The 14,776-nt window shown below is 42.1% G+C and overlaps 1 protein-coding gene across 2 annotated transcripts in view; it reads left to right on the plus strand.

Moving 5' to 3' along the window:
* LOC123774193 (flotillin-1) overlaps positions 1-14,776 on the plus strand; it is a 156,223-nt gene that overhangs the window by 119,819 nt on the left and 21,628 nt on the right. For both annotated transcript variants that reach the window (XM_045768339.2, XM_069312679.1), the window contains one exon: positions 3,277-3,383. In XM_045768339.2, coding sequence (XP_045624295.2) covers positions 3,277-3,383 — 107 coding nt within the window. The remainder of the gene's footprint in view (positions 1-3,276; positions 3,384-14,776) is intronic.

Here is a 14,776-nt window from a genome sequence, read left to right on the forward strand (position 1 = left end):
ATTCCCTGAGCCCATTATGTGCCTCTGTAACACTCCACTATCGTCCATAGGATGGGTATGGAGTGCATAATAAATGAACTAAACTAAGCTCTGCCTTTTTGATAACATATACAATTATTAGCTTTATTTGTGAATCTCAATTAATTAAACAATATATCACAGAGCCTGTAGGGTTCGGTGAGATGAGCGAAGAGACATGGGAGATTTTACATAAGTACAGTACATGGTAGTTTAAGTAGCGAACGCATGTCAACGAATAACGAGTATATATAACAAAACCATTGTCCTATGAAGTCGATTTAACTTCCAAACATATATTTTTTAATTAATGTTAAATGTTTTCTGGCTAGTTATGTTAGATTTTATTAAAAATACGTATTCTACTTGTTAACATTATAATTTAAATTTGTGATAATTTGAGCAGAGAAGTGCGACAACTGGATATGCCAACAAACACTTTCCAAACAACGATATATCTTGGATAAGTCGCTCCACAACATTGCTGCTTGGACCATCGACTTCCTTTGATGCTACTTATTTCATAATGAAATTATATTAGTTTGGAGTAAATATATGTTTTCTCATGTTCTGCATTCAGCACCCACATTATAGTGAGTAAATATACCATATTACTTCATTACTTAAATAATGCTAGGAGGGTTTGAGTAGCTTTGGGTATTTAGTGCACAGAATCTCCAATAGATGGGGCGAGAGTTGCTCCATCTCTTCTCACCCGAGAGAGAGTCGAAACTTAATTTAAAATTGATATATCTTTGTTCTCGAACATGATATATTTCATTTGGTGCAATTGTAATAATGTTCATATATCGGTCTTTCTGGAGGCATATAAGATTTTAGGCTTTATTAGCGTATCTTTGTTAATTATACAATATATCGGCAAGTGCGTAGGCGTCTGCACTCCATGCCCGACAAGCTACTGAGCGCTACTATAAAAACATATGTATCTTCACTTGAGCTATAAATATGTCTATTGTAATGTATTTAAAATGAAGCTCTTATTTCTATCTTGCTTAAGACTTATAAAACATTTGTGTTTATTAACGAATTTACGTGAAATAAACATTGATCTGAGAGAGAGTTGCTCTGTCGTTCAGTCTGTACGGGGTGGGAGCTCCGTAATTTTTAAAATACAATAATCTTCATTAGAAATTTAAATATGTCTATAGTAAAGTGTTTAAAGTGAAGCTTATATGTCTGTCTTTCTTGAGACATATAAAACATATATGTTTACTAACGAATTCACGTGAAATAAACATTGTTCTGAGAGAGAGTTGCTCGGTCGATCGATCTGTCCGGGGTCGGAGCTCGGCTATTATAAAAGTACACGTATCTTCGGTTTAAATTTAAATATGCCCATGGTAAGGTATTTAGAATGAAGCTTATGTTTCTATCTTTCTTGTGACATATAAAACTTTTACGTTTATTAAGGAATCTGCGTGAAATAGGCATGGTTCTGAGATGAATGCTGAGGTTTTCGAGCTCGACGCGCGGCAATGGACGCCATATACACATCCAGTGGGTGTTATTGGACCCCATACCCATTTTATGGGTGGTTGGAGCCCCATACCCATTCTATGGGTGGTTGGAGCCCCATACCCATCCTGTGGGTTGTAGTGGACGCCATACTCATCCTGTGGGTGGTATTGGACCCCATACCCTTCCTGTGGGTGAATGTGATCCCCATTCTCATCCTCTGGGTGGATGTGACCCTCATACCCATCCTGTGGGTGGTATTGCACCCCTTACTCACCTAACAGGTGGTAGTGGACAATATACCGATCCTGTAGTTGGTATAGTAGACACAATACCATCCTGTTTAGAGTAGTCTACCCCATAGACATTCCAATGAACCATCGTTTTCTGTTAGCGTTCCTACAAAACATCCTTTAAAGATTTGTAAAGCACCAACTATGGTATATAATATTGATTGGTGAAGGACTGTTATTCTATGTAATAATTTTTAGTGCTTATTATAATTTACTAAGAACAACTAATATTTCTCAAAACAAAACTACGAACCTTCAATAGGAAGTAGCTGATCTATAATATTCTAAGAGCATGGACAATAGTAGGTAAATTTCACAACCCATGTGGGACCTGAAAAGTACAATTTTCCTTATAATTGAACCAATCACGACTATTCTGCTATCTAGGTTGACGGACGGGTACTGTGACACGCAAGTTGGTACGTGAGGAAGAGTTTGGGCCTTGGAAAAAAAAGTAACTGGGAATATATCACATATTTACTAATTCATATTCAACATATTGACTTTAAGCATTAAGTCATATATGTGCTGTCTTGTGTGAGAACGGGTTGACGAGTGGTGAACATTCCCTTCACAATATTCCTTTACGAGTGGTGAACATTCCCTTCACAATATTCCTCTACGAGTGGTGAACATTCCCTTCACAATATTCCTCTACGAGTGATGAACATTCCCTTCACAATATTCCTCTACGAGTGATGAACATTCCCTACATAATAAATTGTCTGTGAATTGTTAGTGTTGAAGACGAACGTTTGATGGGAAGAGATTGTACTCTTCTTATTATGCTAAAGGTGAAGCTCCATGAGTATAAATACAATTGCATTTCAAAATACTACTCTCCTAGTAAAGTAAGTAAACATTTCCTTAGAATTATAGTTATGCTATACTGTATTATGTATTTTCTACTCTAAAGTGCTGTACTGTGTCATAATTAAATTTGTATACATTTTGACTGTAAATCATAGGATAAGCCTGTGCGTATATATATTGATCACAGCGGCTGTAGGTGCCTCACAACAATGGTGAGACACCCCTACAAAATGTGTCACTGGCAAAATGGAATCCAATTCACCAAGCATGGTATGGACTCCGGCTCCCCACACGTGTTTAAAGAGAGGTCACTGTGAGGGTGTTATAGTGCCGTAGTGGAGAAGGAAGATGCAACTGGGGACAACCCTCGCTATTAAAGGTGTGAAGGTTGAGAAAACTTTTCAGATTCCTATGTAATACAGCAAAATATTGTCAGAATGGGAGTGGTGTACTTTGCCCAGCAGCCAAAGCATGAGTGTCCACTGGTCGATAATTGTCCAGGTCGGACCGAACTTCGTCGTTCCTTCATTGTCTGATGTGTGGTTTGGTCTTGAACTCTTCAGCCACGTTATTGTGACTCATCACCTGCACAAGAGTGCCAAAAGCATAGCGTCTGTAAATTGTTGTGGAAAAACTGATGTAAATTAATATACACGTTTTCTTATTCAATCTTCAGGTAGTGGAGAGAAGGGCGTGGATACTGTTGGCTGAGCAGGAGACCCTGCGACAACACAAGCACCTACAGGTTAAAATAAGACAACCCGCAGAAGCTGAGAAATACAGGTTTGATCTAGGTTCAGTAGATGCAACTTCAGTAGATACAACTACAGCTGCAATTGATAAGTATACAACTTTAGTATATGAGGAAATACGGAAGCTGGGGTCGACCGCTGGATGTAATGGACTTGAGTCGAGGACGGATTGCATCCAGCGGTCGACCCCACCGACGCATTCATAAATTTGAACATGTTGTTCATTTAAAACGGAAATTTTCTCAAATATAAATTAATATTATAATATATTAGCATATTGTGCATATATAGGCATAGGTTAGGCTAGGTTAGGTGTTTAGGTTCTGTTGGCGATTATTTGTATTTGTTGTACGTGGGTGAAGCATTTACAGCATTGTGGTTCAAACAAAATTCGTCAGCGAAGCACTTGTTTTGGAAGTGTTCGAACGAAATCAGTTGTGAGTCGTCGTGTAAACTGTATTTCATTCATAAACAGAGGGTTAGGCGGGTGTATAGAATCACTTTTGGGTCTTTGTTTGGAGGACGGACTCGTGTATATACAGTCCGTCCTCCAAACAAAGACCCAAAAGTGATTCCATGCACCCGCTAAACCCCCTGTTTATGAATGGAAAACGGTTTACACACGACTCACAACTCTTGATGTTCGAACACTTCCGGAACAAGTGCTTCACTGACGAATTTTCTTCGAACCACAACGCTGTAAATGCTTCACCCACGTACTACAAATACAAATAATCGCTAACAGGACCTTAACAAGGCACTACGAGCTCACCATAGCCCGTGCTACTTGGAACTTTGTTCCAGGTAGCAAATCTTTAACAACAACTACCTAACCTAACCTATCCTATGCCTATATATGTACAAGATGCCAAAATATTATAATATTAATTTCCATTTGAGAAAATTCCCATTCTGAATGAACAGCATGTAAAAATGTATGAATGCGTCTGTGGGGTCGACCGCTGGATGTAATGTACTTGAGTCGAGGACGGGTTGGTATATAATTCACATTACTATCGAAAGGAATATAAAGTAGATCAGTGAATAAAAAAAAATAATATATGTAGATTAGTGAAAAAGGGAGATGCCTCTTCTTTTGTGCTTAAGAGTGTATTGACCTTTTATGTAAACGATATAATCTGTTAGTTTTACATATTGGCCTTTGATTGTTCAGGCAGACGATGTGACGTCACACACAAAACGCTCCCTCTATCGTCGTTGCACCTCAACAACAACAACACACGAAACGTTTTTTCAAGTTAAAAGTTGTTTGCAAACATTTATATTTGGGAATGTAGTTGATATACTTTATACGAATAATGGTATCAAGAGCTAATTACACATTAATATAAAAAATGGACAGGATAATCCCATAGAATTATAATTCATTATTATTTAATATTACTGACAGCTGCAAGAAAAAGTAAAACGGATGTGGATTATGTGACTTGTGTATTTTATTCTTGAGAAAAGTATTATTAAATAAATTAGAAAATTAAATAAATTACGTAATAGTATGTATGGTTCACCAAATAAGTGTGTGTGTGTAAGAGAGAGAGTGTCTGTCTGTCTGTCTATCTCTGACAGACAGACACAGAGACTCAGACAGACAGACAAACAGAGGCAGACAGACAAAGGCAGACAGACACACACTGGATAGACTGGATAGAACAAGGAACCGCACGGAGGAAAGGATACATGGAGAACCAAACTAGTGGAGGTGGCGACAAGAAACTTTATAGGCCAACATGTCAGAGAACCCACTAGGATGAGGGGAAACGATGAACCAGCGAGACTCGACCTAGTCTTCACTCTGAATAACTCCGGCATAAGGGAAATTGACTTCGAGGCCACAGTAGGAATGAGCGATCACAGTGTACTGACGTTTGAGTATCTGGTCGAAGAAGGGTTAAAGTACTCGAGAAAGGGAACTGAAAGCAAAAGGGTTGCATTCTGTAAGGTAAATTACGAGGAGATAAGAAAATTCCTATTGGATATAACATGGGAATCAGCGCTAAGGGAAAAGACGGCCCAAGACATGATGGAATACATCACGCAGAAGTGCAAGGAGGTAGCAGAAAAGTTTATCCTGGCCCAAAAGGTAAAAACTGAAATGCAGATGAGAAACCCATGGTTTAATCAGAGATGTAAGCTAGCTAAGCAACAAAGTAAAAGAGCATGGAGAAACTATAGAAAAAAACAGGACACTTGAGAGCAGAGAAGGTTACTAGAGAACCAGGAATGAATACGTCAGGGTGAGAAGAGAGGCAGAAGGGCAATATGAAAACGACATATCAAGCAAGGCTAAGACCCAACCCAAATTGCTGCACAGCCACATCAGGAGAAAATCAACCGTGAAAGATCAGGTAATGAAACTGAGGATAGGGGCAGACAGATTCCCTACAAATGACAAAGAAGTGTGTGAGGAACTCAATATGAAATTCCAGGAAGTCTTCACATTAGAGCAAGGAGAAGTTCCAGAGATAAAAGAAGGAATAATTAACCTGGCACCACTAGAGGAATTTAAGATTACCAGTGGAGATGTAAGGAAGCTTTTGATAGAGTTGGATGTGACAAAGGCTATAGGCCCGGATGGAATATCACCATGGATACTAAAGGAAGGAGCAGAAGCACTGTGCCTGCCACTCTCCATGGTGTATAACAAATCACTGGTAACAGGTGAACTGCCAGAAATTTGGAAGGCGGCAAACGTGGTCCCGATATACAAGAAGGGGGATAGACATGAGGCACTGAACTACAGGCCAGTGTCCCTAACTTGCATACCATGTAAGCTAATGGAGAAAATTGTGCGAAAAAAGCTAGTCGAACATCTGGAGCAAAGGAACTTTGTGTTACAACACCAATATGGTTTCAGGGATGGCAAGTCATGCCTCACAGGATTAATGGAATTCTACGATCAGGCAACAAGAATCAGGCAGGAAAGAGAGGGGTGGGCAGACTGCATATTTTTGGATTGTCAGAAAGCCTTTGACACAGTGCCACACAAGAGATTAGTGCGAAAGCTGGAGGTGCAGGCAGGAGTGAAAGGGAAGGTACTCCATTGGATAAGGGAGTACCTAAGTAACAGAAGACAGCGAGTCACTGTGAGGGGTGAGGTCTCAGATTGGCGAGACATCACCAGTGGGGTACCGCAGGGTTCAGTCCTTGGACCCATACTGTTTCTTATATATGTAAATGATCTTCCAGATGGTATAGAATCATTCCTCTCATTGTTTGCTGATGATGCAAAAATTATGAGGAGGATTAAGACGGGGGAAGACAGTATGAGACTACAAGATGACCTAGACAGACTGCATGAATGGTCCAACAAATGGCTACTAATGTTCAACCCGAGTAAATGTAAGGTAATGAAACTAAGCAGTGGAAACAAGAGGCCAGACACAGGATACAGAATGGGAGATGAAGTCCTTCATGAAACGGACAGAGAGAAGGATCTAGGAGTTGATATCACACCAGCCCTGTCTCCTGAAGCCCACATCAAAAGAATAACATCTGCGGCATATGCGAGACTGGCTAACATCAGAAATGCCTTCAGGAACCTGTGTAAGGAATCATTCAGAACCTTGTATACCACATATGTAAGAATAATCCTGGAGTATGAGGCCCCAGCATGGAGGCCGTACCTTGTCAAGCACAAGGCGAAGCTTGAAAAAGTTCAGAGATATGCCACTAGGCTAGTCTCAGAACTAAGAGGCATGAGTTACGAAGGCTGTGAGAAATGCACCTCAGGACACTAGAAGACAGATGAGTAAAGGAAAACATGATCACTACCTACAAAATTCTCAGAGGAATTGACAGGGTAGATAAAGATAAACTGTTTAACACAGGTGGTCCGCGAACAAGGGGACACAGGTGGAAACTGAGTACCCAAAAGAGCCACAGGGACGTTAGAAAGAACTTTTTCAGTGTTAGAGTAGTTAACAGATGGAATGCATTAGGCAGTAATGTGGTGGAGGCTGACTCCATACACAGCTTCAAATGTAGATATGATAGAGCCCAGTAAGCTCAGGAATCTGTACAACAGTTGTTTGACAGTTGAGAAGCGGGACCAAAGAGCCAGAGCTCAACCCCCGCCAGCACAATTAGGTGAGTACACACACACACACACACACACATGTGGCTAGCAGGAACGGATCCAGACTTCTAATCATGGGAGACTTCAACCATGGGAAGATAGATTGGGGGAACAGAGACCCACGTGGAGGCCCAGACACATGGAGAGCTAAGCTGCTGGATGTAGCAACAAGAAACTTTCTAAGTCAACACGTCAAGGGACCGACAAGAATGAGAGGAGGGGATGAACCAGCCTTGCTTGATCTGATATTTACCCTAAATGAGTCGGATATAAGGGAAGTTAAGTTGGAAGCCCCCTTGGGAATGAGTGATCATAGTATATTGAGCTTTGAGTACCTGGTTGAGCTGGGAATTATCACCCCCAAAAAAGAACTGGGAACCAAAGGGCTGGCATACCGAAATGGAAACTATGAGGAAATAAATAAATTCCTATGGGATATACATTGGAACACAGAACTTGGAACCAAGTCCGTACAAGACATGATGGACTATGTCACCCAAAAATGTCAGGAGGCTGTAAGCAGGTTTGTCCCAGCCCAACAGGAAAAAACAGAGAAGCAAAGGAAGAATCCGTGGTTTAATAGGGAATGTATGAAAGCAAAGGAGCTGAACAAAAGGGCATGGAGGAACTTCCGTAATAATAGAACACCAGAAAGTAGAGAGAGATACCAGAGAACCAGGAACGAGTATGTCAGTGTGAGAAGAGCAGCTGAGAAAAGGTATGAAAATGATATAGCTAATAAAGCCAAGACCGAACCAAAGCTACTACACAGTCACATCAGAAGGAAGACAACAGTGAAGGAACAGGTGATGAAACTTAGGGTGGGCGAGGACAGGTACACAGAGAATGACAAAGAGGTGTGTGAAGAACTCAACAAAAGGTTCCAGGAGGTCTTTACAATAGAACAGGGAGATGTCACGGCGCTAGAAGAGGGGCAGCAAACCAGGTGACCTTGGATAGGTTCGAAATTACAAGACATGAGGTCAAGAAGCACCTATTGGAGCTGGATGTGAGAAAAGCTGTTGGGCCGGATGGAATCTCGCCATGGGTATTGAAAGAGTGTGCAGGAGCACTTTGCTTACCACTCTCCATAGTGTATAGTAGGTCACTGGAAACGGGGGACCTACCAGAAATATGGAAGACTGCTAATGTAGTACCAATATACAAAAAGGGTGACAGACAAGAGGCACTGAACTACAAGCCAGTGTCCTTAACTTGTATACCATGCAAGGTGATGGAGAAGATTGTGAGAAAAAACCTAGTAACACATCTGGAGAGAAGAGACTTCGTGACAACCCATCAACATGGGTTCAGGGAGGGTAAATCTTGCCTTACAGGCTTGATAGAATTCTACAATCAGGTGACAAAGATTAAACAAGAAAGAGAAGGGTGGGCGGACTGCATTTTTTTGGACTGTCGGAAAGCCTTTGACACAGTACCCCATAAAAGGTTGATGCATAAGCTGGAGAAACAGGCAGGAGTAACTGGTAGGGCGCTCCAGTGGATAAGGGAGTACCTAAACAATACGAAGCAGAGAGTTACAGTGAGGGGTGAGACCTCAGACTGTCGTGAAGTCACCAGTGGAGTCCCACAGGGCTCTGTACTTGGACCTATCCTGTTTTTGATATACGTAAATAATCTCCCAGAGGGTATAGACTCATTCCTCTCAATGTTTGCTGACGACGCCAAAATTACGAGAAGGATTAAGACAGAGGAGGACAGCTTGAGGCTTCAAGAAGACCTGGACAAGCTGCAGGAATGGTCGAACAAATGGCTGTTAGAGTTTAACCCAAGCAAATGTAATGTAATGAAGATAGGGGTAGGAAGCAGGAGACCAGATACAAGGTATCACTTGGGAGATGAAATACTTCAAGAGTCAGAGAGAGAGAGAAAGACCTGGGGGTTGATATCACACCAGACCTGTCCCCTGAAGCTCATATCAAGAGGATAACAGCAGCAGCATATGCCAGATTGGCTAACATAAGAACGGCCTTTAGAAACTTGTGTAAGGAATCTTTCAGAACATTATATACCACATATGTCAGACCAATCCTGGAGTATGCGGCTCCAGCATGGAGTCCATATCTAGTCAAGCATAAGACTAAAATGGAAAAGGTTCAAAGGTTTGCCACCAGACTAGTACCCGAGCTGAGAGGTATGAGCTACGAGGAGAGACTACGGGAATTAAACCTCACTTCGTTGGAAGACAGAAGAGTTAGGGGGACATGATCACCACATTCAAGATCCTCAAGGGAATCGACAGGGTTGATAAAGACAGGCTGTTTAACACAAGGGGCACATGCACTAGGGGACACAGGTGGAAACTGAGTGCCCAAATGAGCCACAGAGATATTAGAATGAACTTTTTTAGTGTCAGAGTGGTTGACAAACGGAATGCATTAGGAAGTGATGTGGTGGAGGCTGACTCCATACACAGTTTCAAGTGTAGATATGATAGAGCCCAATAGGCTCAGGAACCTGTACACCTGTTGATTGACGGTTGAGAGGCGGGACCAAAGAGCCAGAGCTCGACCCCCACAAGCAAAACTAGGTGAGTACAACTAGGTGAGTACACACACACACACACACACACACACACACACACACACACACACACACACACACACACACACACACACACACACACACACACACACACACACACACACACACACATGTTAGCCTTTTTAGGCGAAAGGGGGAACTCTGGCACCAGAGTTTCCAAAAAGAGTCTCAAGGTTTGGTACACCAATGCTGATGGGGTATCCAATAAAGCAGAAGAGATAAAAGAAAGAGTTAGTGAGGCAGACCCAGACATAATGGCAATAGCGTAAACTAAAATAAATGGTATGATCTCGGATGCAATCTTTCCAGAGGGGTACCAGGTGTTAAGAAAAGAAAGGACACAGAGACAGGGAGGGGGAGTGGCACTCCTAATAAAGCGGAAATGGAAGTTTGATGAGCTGGAAAATCCGGGTACCAATGAAAGCATGAACTGCATACATGGAACTCTGATAGTGGTGGGAAGAAGATTGTAATCTTGATACTCTACAATCCCCCACCAAACAGTAGAAGGCCCAGGCAGGAGTATGAGGACAGCAACAAGGCATGTATAGATGAACTGCAGAGGGCAGCAACTATAGTGCATAGAATGAGGGCGAAGCTGCTGGTCATGGGGGACCTAAATCACGGAGTGATAGATTAGGAAACGAGGAATCCCCATGGCGGGGAGGAGACCTGGGGAGCGAAGCTGGTAGACGTTATTGACAGGAATTTCCTAACACAGCATGTGAAGGAAGACACTAGGGAAAGAGGAGGGGATACGCCCAGCCTATTATACCTTGTTTTCACCCAGAATGTAGAAGACATCGAGCATTTAGAACATGAAATACCACTAGGAGCCAGTGACCATTGTGTCTTAGTCTTTGACTACATGGAGCTTAAAATTGTGACCAAAGGACCAGCGGTCCGAGTAAGGAGACTTGATTACAGAAGAGGAGACGACAGGAGGATAAGGAACTACCTGGAAGAAGTGCAGTGGGATGAAGAAATCAGAGGAAAAACAGTGCAAGATATGATGAACCAAGTCATATGAAAATGCAAGGAGGCTGAAGAGAGATTTATTCCAACAGTAAAGGAAAAAAGCAGGAGGGAATATAATAACCCATGGTTTAATAGACAGTGTCAGGAACCAAAGGTGAGAAGCAGGAGGGAGTGGAGGAAGTACAGAAGACAAAGGACAGAGGACAACAGGATTAGATGTAACAGAGCTAGGAACGATTACATTAACATAAGACGAGTGTCGGAAAGAAATTATGAGAATGATATTGCAATCAAAGCGAAAAAGCAACCTAAATTACTACATAGCCATATAAGAAGGAAGACGTCGGTAAATGACCAAGTGACAAGACTGCGGAAAACAGAAGGGGCATATTCAGAAAGCGACAAGGAAATCTGCGAGGTACTGAATGCAAGTTTCCATGGAGTGTTCACAACCGAGCCTGAGTGGCTCCCATTGTTAGAAGAGATTACCCTAGATGAAAGACTATCAGATATAGAGGTGACAGTAGAGGAGGTAATGAAACAGTTGACAACACTGGATGCAACTAAAGCGGTTGGACCAGACAAAGTATCACCGTGGATACTAAAAGAGGCAGCGCAGGCTCTCAGCGTGCCTCTGGCAATGATCTTTAATGAGTCACTTATGTCGGGAGAATTGCCCAGTTGCTGCAAGGAGGCAAATGTCGTACCGATTTTCAAGAAAGGTGATAAGGAGGAGGCATTTAACTACAGACCCGTATCACTGACAAGCATCCCCTGCAAAGTACTTGAAAGAATAATTAGGCTAAAACTTGTTGAGCACCTGGAGAGCATTGGGTTTGTAAACAAGCACCAACATGGGTTCTGGACAGGGAAATCATGCCTAACAAACCTTTTAGAATTCTATGACAAAGTAACAAGGATAAGGCAGGACAGAGAAGACTGGGCAGACTGCATATTTCTTGACTGCCAAAAGGCCTTTGATACAGTACTGCACATAAGACTGCTATACAAACTTGAGAGGCAGGCAGGAGTAAGCGGAAAGGCCCTAGCATGGATGAGAAACTACCTAACAGGAAGGAGCCAGAGGGTAATGGTAAGGGGCGAGAAGTCGGACTGGCGAATAGTAACGAATGGAGTACCTCAAGGATCGGTGCTGGGTCCACTCCTCTTTCTATTTTACGTAAATGATATGTTTACAGGAGAGGAATCATATATGTCAATGTTTGCGGATGACGCAAAATTAATGAGAAGAGTTGTGACAGATGAGGATTATAGGATCCTCCAAGAGGACTTAAACAGGTTGCAGAGATGGTCAAGGAAATGGCTACTGGAGTTCAACACCAGTAAATGTAAAGTTATGGAAATGGGATCAGGTGATAGACGACCAAAGGGACAGTACACAATGAAGGGGAACTGCCTACCTGTAATGATTCGAGAAAGAGACTTGGGAGTGGATGTGACACCTAATCTAACTCCTGAGGCACATATAAATAGGATAAAGACAGCAGCGTACTCTACACTGGCGAAAATTAGAACTTCATTCAGAAACCTAAATGAGGAGGCTTTTAGGGCGCTTTACACTGCCTACATGAGACCAGTCTTAGAGTATCCCGCGTCATCATGGAGCCCCCACCTGAAGAAACACATAAGGAAACTGGAGAAGGTTCAGAGGTTTGCGACGAGGCTTGTCCCAGAGTTACGAGGGATGGGATATGAAGAACGTCTGAGGGAACTGAACCTTCCGACACTAGAGAAAAGAAGGGAGAGAGGAGATATGATAGGAACATATAAAATACTCAGGGGAATTGACAAAGTGGAAATAGATGAAATGTTCACACGTAATAATAACAGAACGAGGGGACATGGGTGGAAACTGGAAACTCAGATGAGTCACAGAGATGTTAGGAAGTTTTCTTTTAGCGTGAGAGTAGTGGAAAAATGGAATGCACTTGGGGAACAGGTTGTGGAAGCAAACTCTATTCATACTTTTAAAATTAGGTATGATAGGGAAATGGGACAGGAGTCATTGCTGTAAACAACCGATGGCTGGAAAGGCGGGATCCAAGAGCTAATGCTCGATCCTGCAAGAAGTACAAATAGGTGAGTACAAATAGATGAGTACACACACACACACACACACACACACACACACACACACACACACACACATACGGGGGCCTCATAGTCTAGTGGATAGCGCACAGGACTCGTAATTCTGTGGCGCGGGTTCGATTCCCGCACGAGGCAGAAACAAATGAGCAAAGTTTCTTTCACCCTGAATGCCCCTGTTACCTAGCAGTAAATAGGTACCTGGGAGTTAGTCAGCTGTCACGGGCTGCTTCTTGGGGTGTGTGTGTGTGGTGTGGGGAAAAAAGTAATTAGTAAACAGTTGATTGACAGTTGAGAGGCGGGCCGAAAGAGCAGAGCTCAACCCCCGCAAACACAACTATGTGAATACACACACACACACACAGGAGCTAAATAAGAACAAAGCAGTTGGTCCAGATGGAGTTTCACCATGGGTTCTGAGAGAATGTGCACCTGAGCTCAGCATTCCACTTTAACTGATTTTTCAGGCATCCCTGTTTACAGGAGTTGTAGCTGATGTGTGGAAAAAGGCTAACATAGTTCCAATCTACAAAAGTGGAAGCAGAGAAGACCCCTTAATTATAGACCTGTATCATTGACAAGTGTAATAGTCAAAATATTGGAAAAAATAATTAAAACTAAATGGGTAGAACACCTGGAGAGAAATTATATAATATCAGACAGACAGTATGGTTTTCGATCTGGAAGATCCTGTGTATCGAATTTACTCAGTTTCTTTGATCGAGCAACAGAGATATACCACTACACCACTACACCACAGTCTCCGTGGAGTAGTGGTAAGACACTCGCCTGGCGTTCCGCGAGCGCTATGTCATGGGTTCGTATCCTGGCCGGGGAGGATTTACTGGGCGCAATTCCTTAACTGTAGCCTCTGTTTAACGCAACAGTAAAATGTGTACTTGGATGAAAAAACGATTCTTCGCGGCAGGAGATCGTATTCCAGGGACCTGCCCGAAACGCTACGCGTACTAGTGGCTGTACAAGAAAGTAACAACTCTTGTATATATCTCAAAAAAAAAAAAAATATTACAGGAAAGAGATGGTTGGGTTGACTGCATCCATCTAGACCTAAAAAAGGCTTTCGACAGAGTTCCACATAAGAGGTTGTTCTGGAAACTGGGAAATATTGGAGGGGTGACAGGTAAGCTTCTAAAATGGATGAAAAATTTTCTTACTGATAGAAAAATGAGGGCAGTGATCAGAGGCAATGTATTGGACTGGAGAAATGTCACAAGTGGAGTACCACAGGGTTCAGTTCTTGCACCAGTGATGTTTATTGTCTACATAAATGACCTACCAGTTGGTATACAGAATTATATGAACATGTTTGCTGATGATGCTAAGATAATAGGAAGGATAAGAAACTTAGATGATTGTCATGCCCATCAAGATGACCTGGACGAAATAAGTATATGGAGCACCACTTGGCAAATGGAATTTCATGTTAATAAATGCCATGTTATGGAATGTGGAATAGAAGAACATAGGCCCCACACAACTTATATATTATGTGAGAAATCTTTAAAGAATTCTGATAAAGAAAGAGATCTAAGTGTGGTTCTAGATAGAAAACTATCACCTGAGGACCACATAAAGAATATTGTGCGAGGAGCCTATGCCATGCTTTCTAACTTCAGAATTGCTTTTAAATACATGGATGGCGATATACTAAAGAA

Source organism: Procambarus clarkii, chromosome 73 (genome assembly GCF_040958095.1).
Source record: "Procambarus clarkii isolate CNS0578487 chromosome 73, FALCON_Pclarkii_2.0, whole genome shotgun sequence".
In the NCBI taxonomy this organism is placed as follows: Eukaryota; Metazoa; Arthropoda; class Malacostraca; order Decapoda; family Cambaridae; genus Procambarus; species Procambarus clarkii.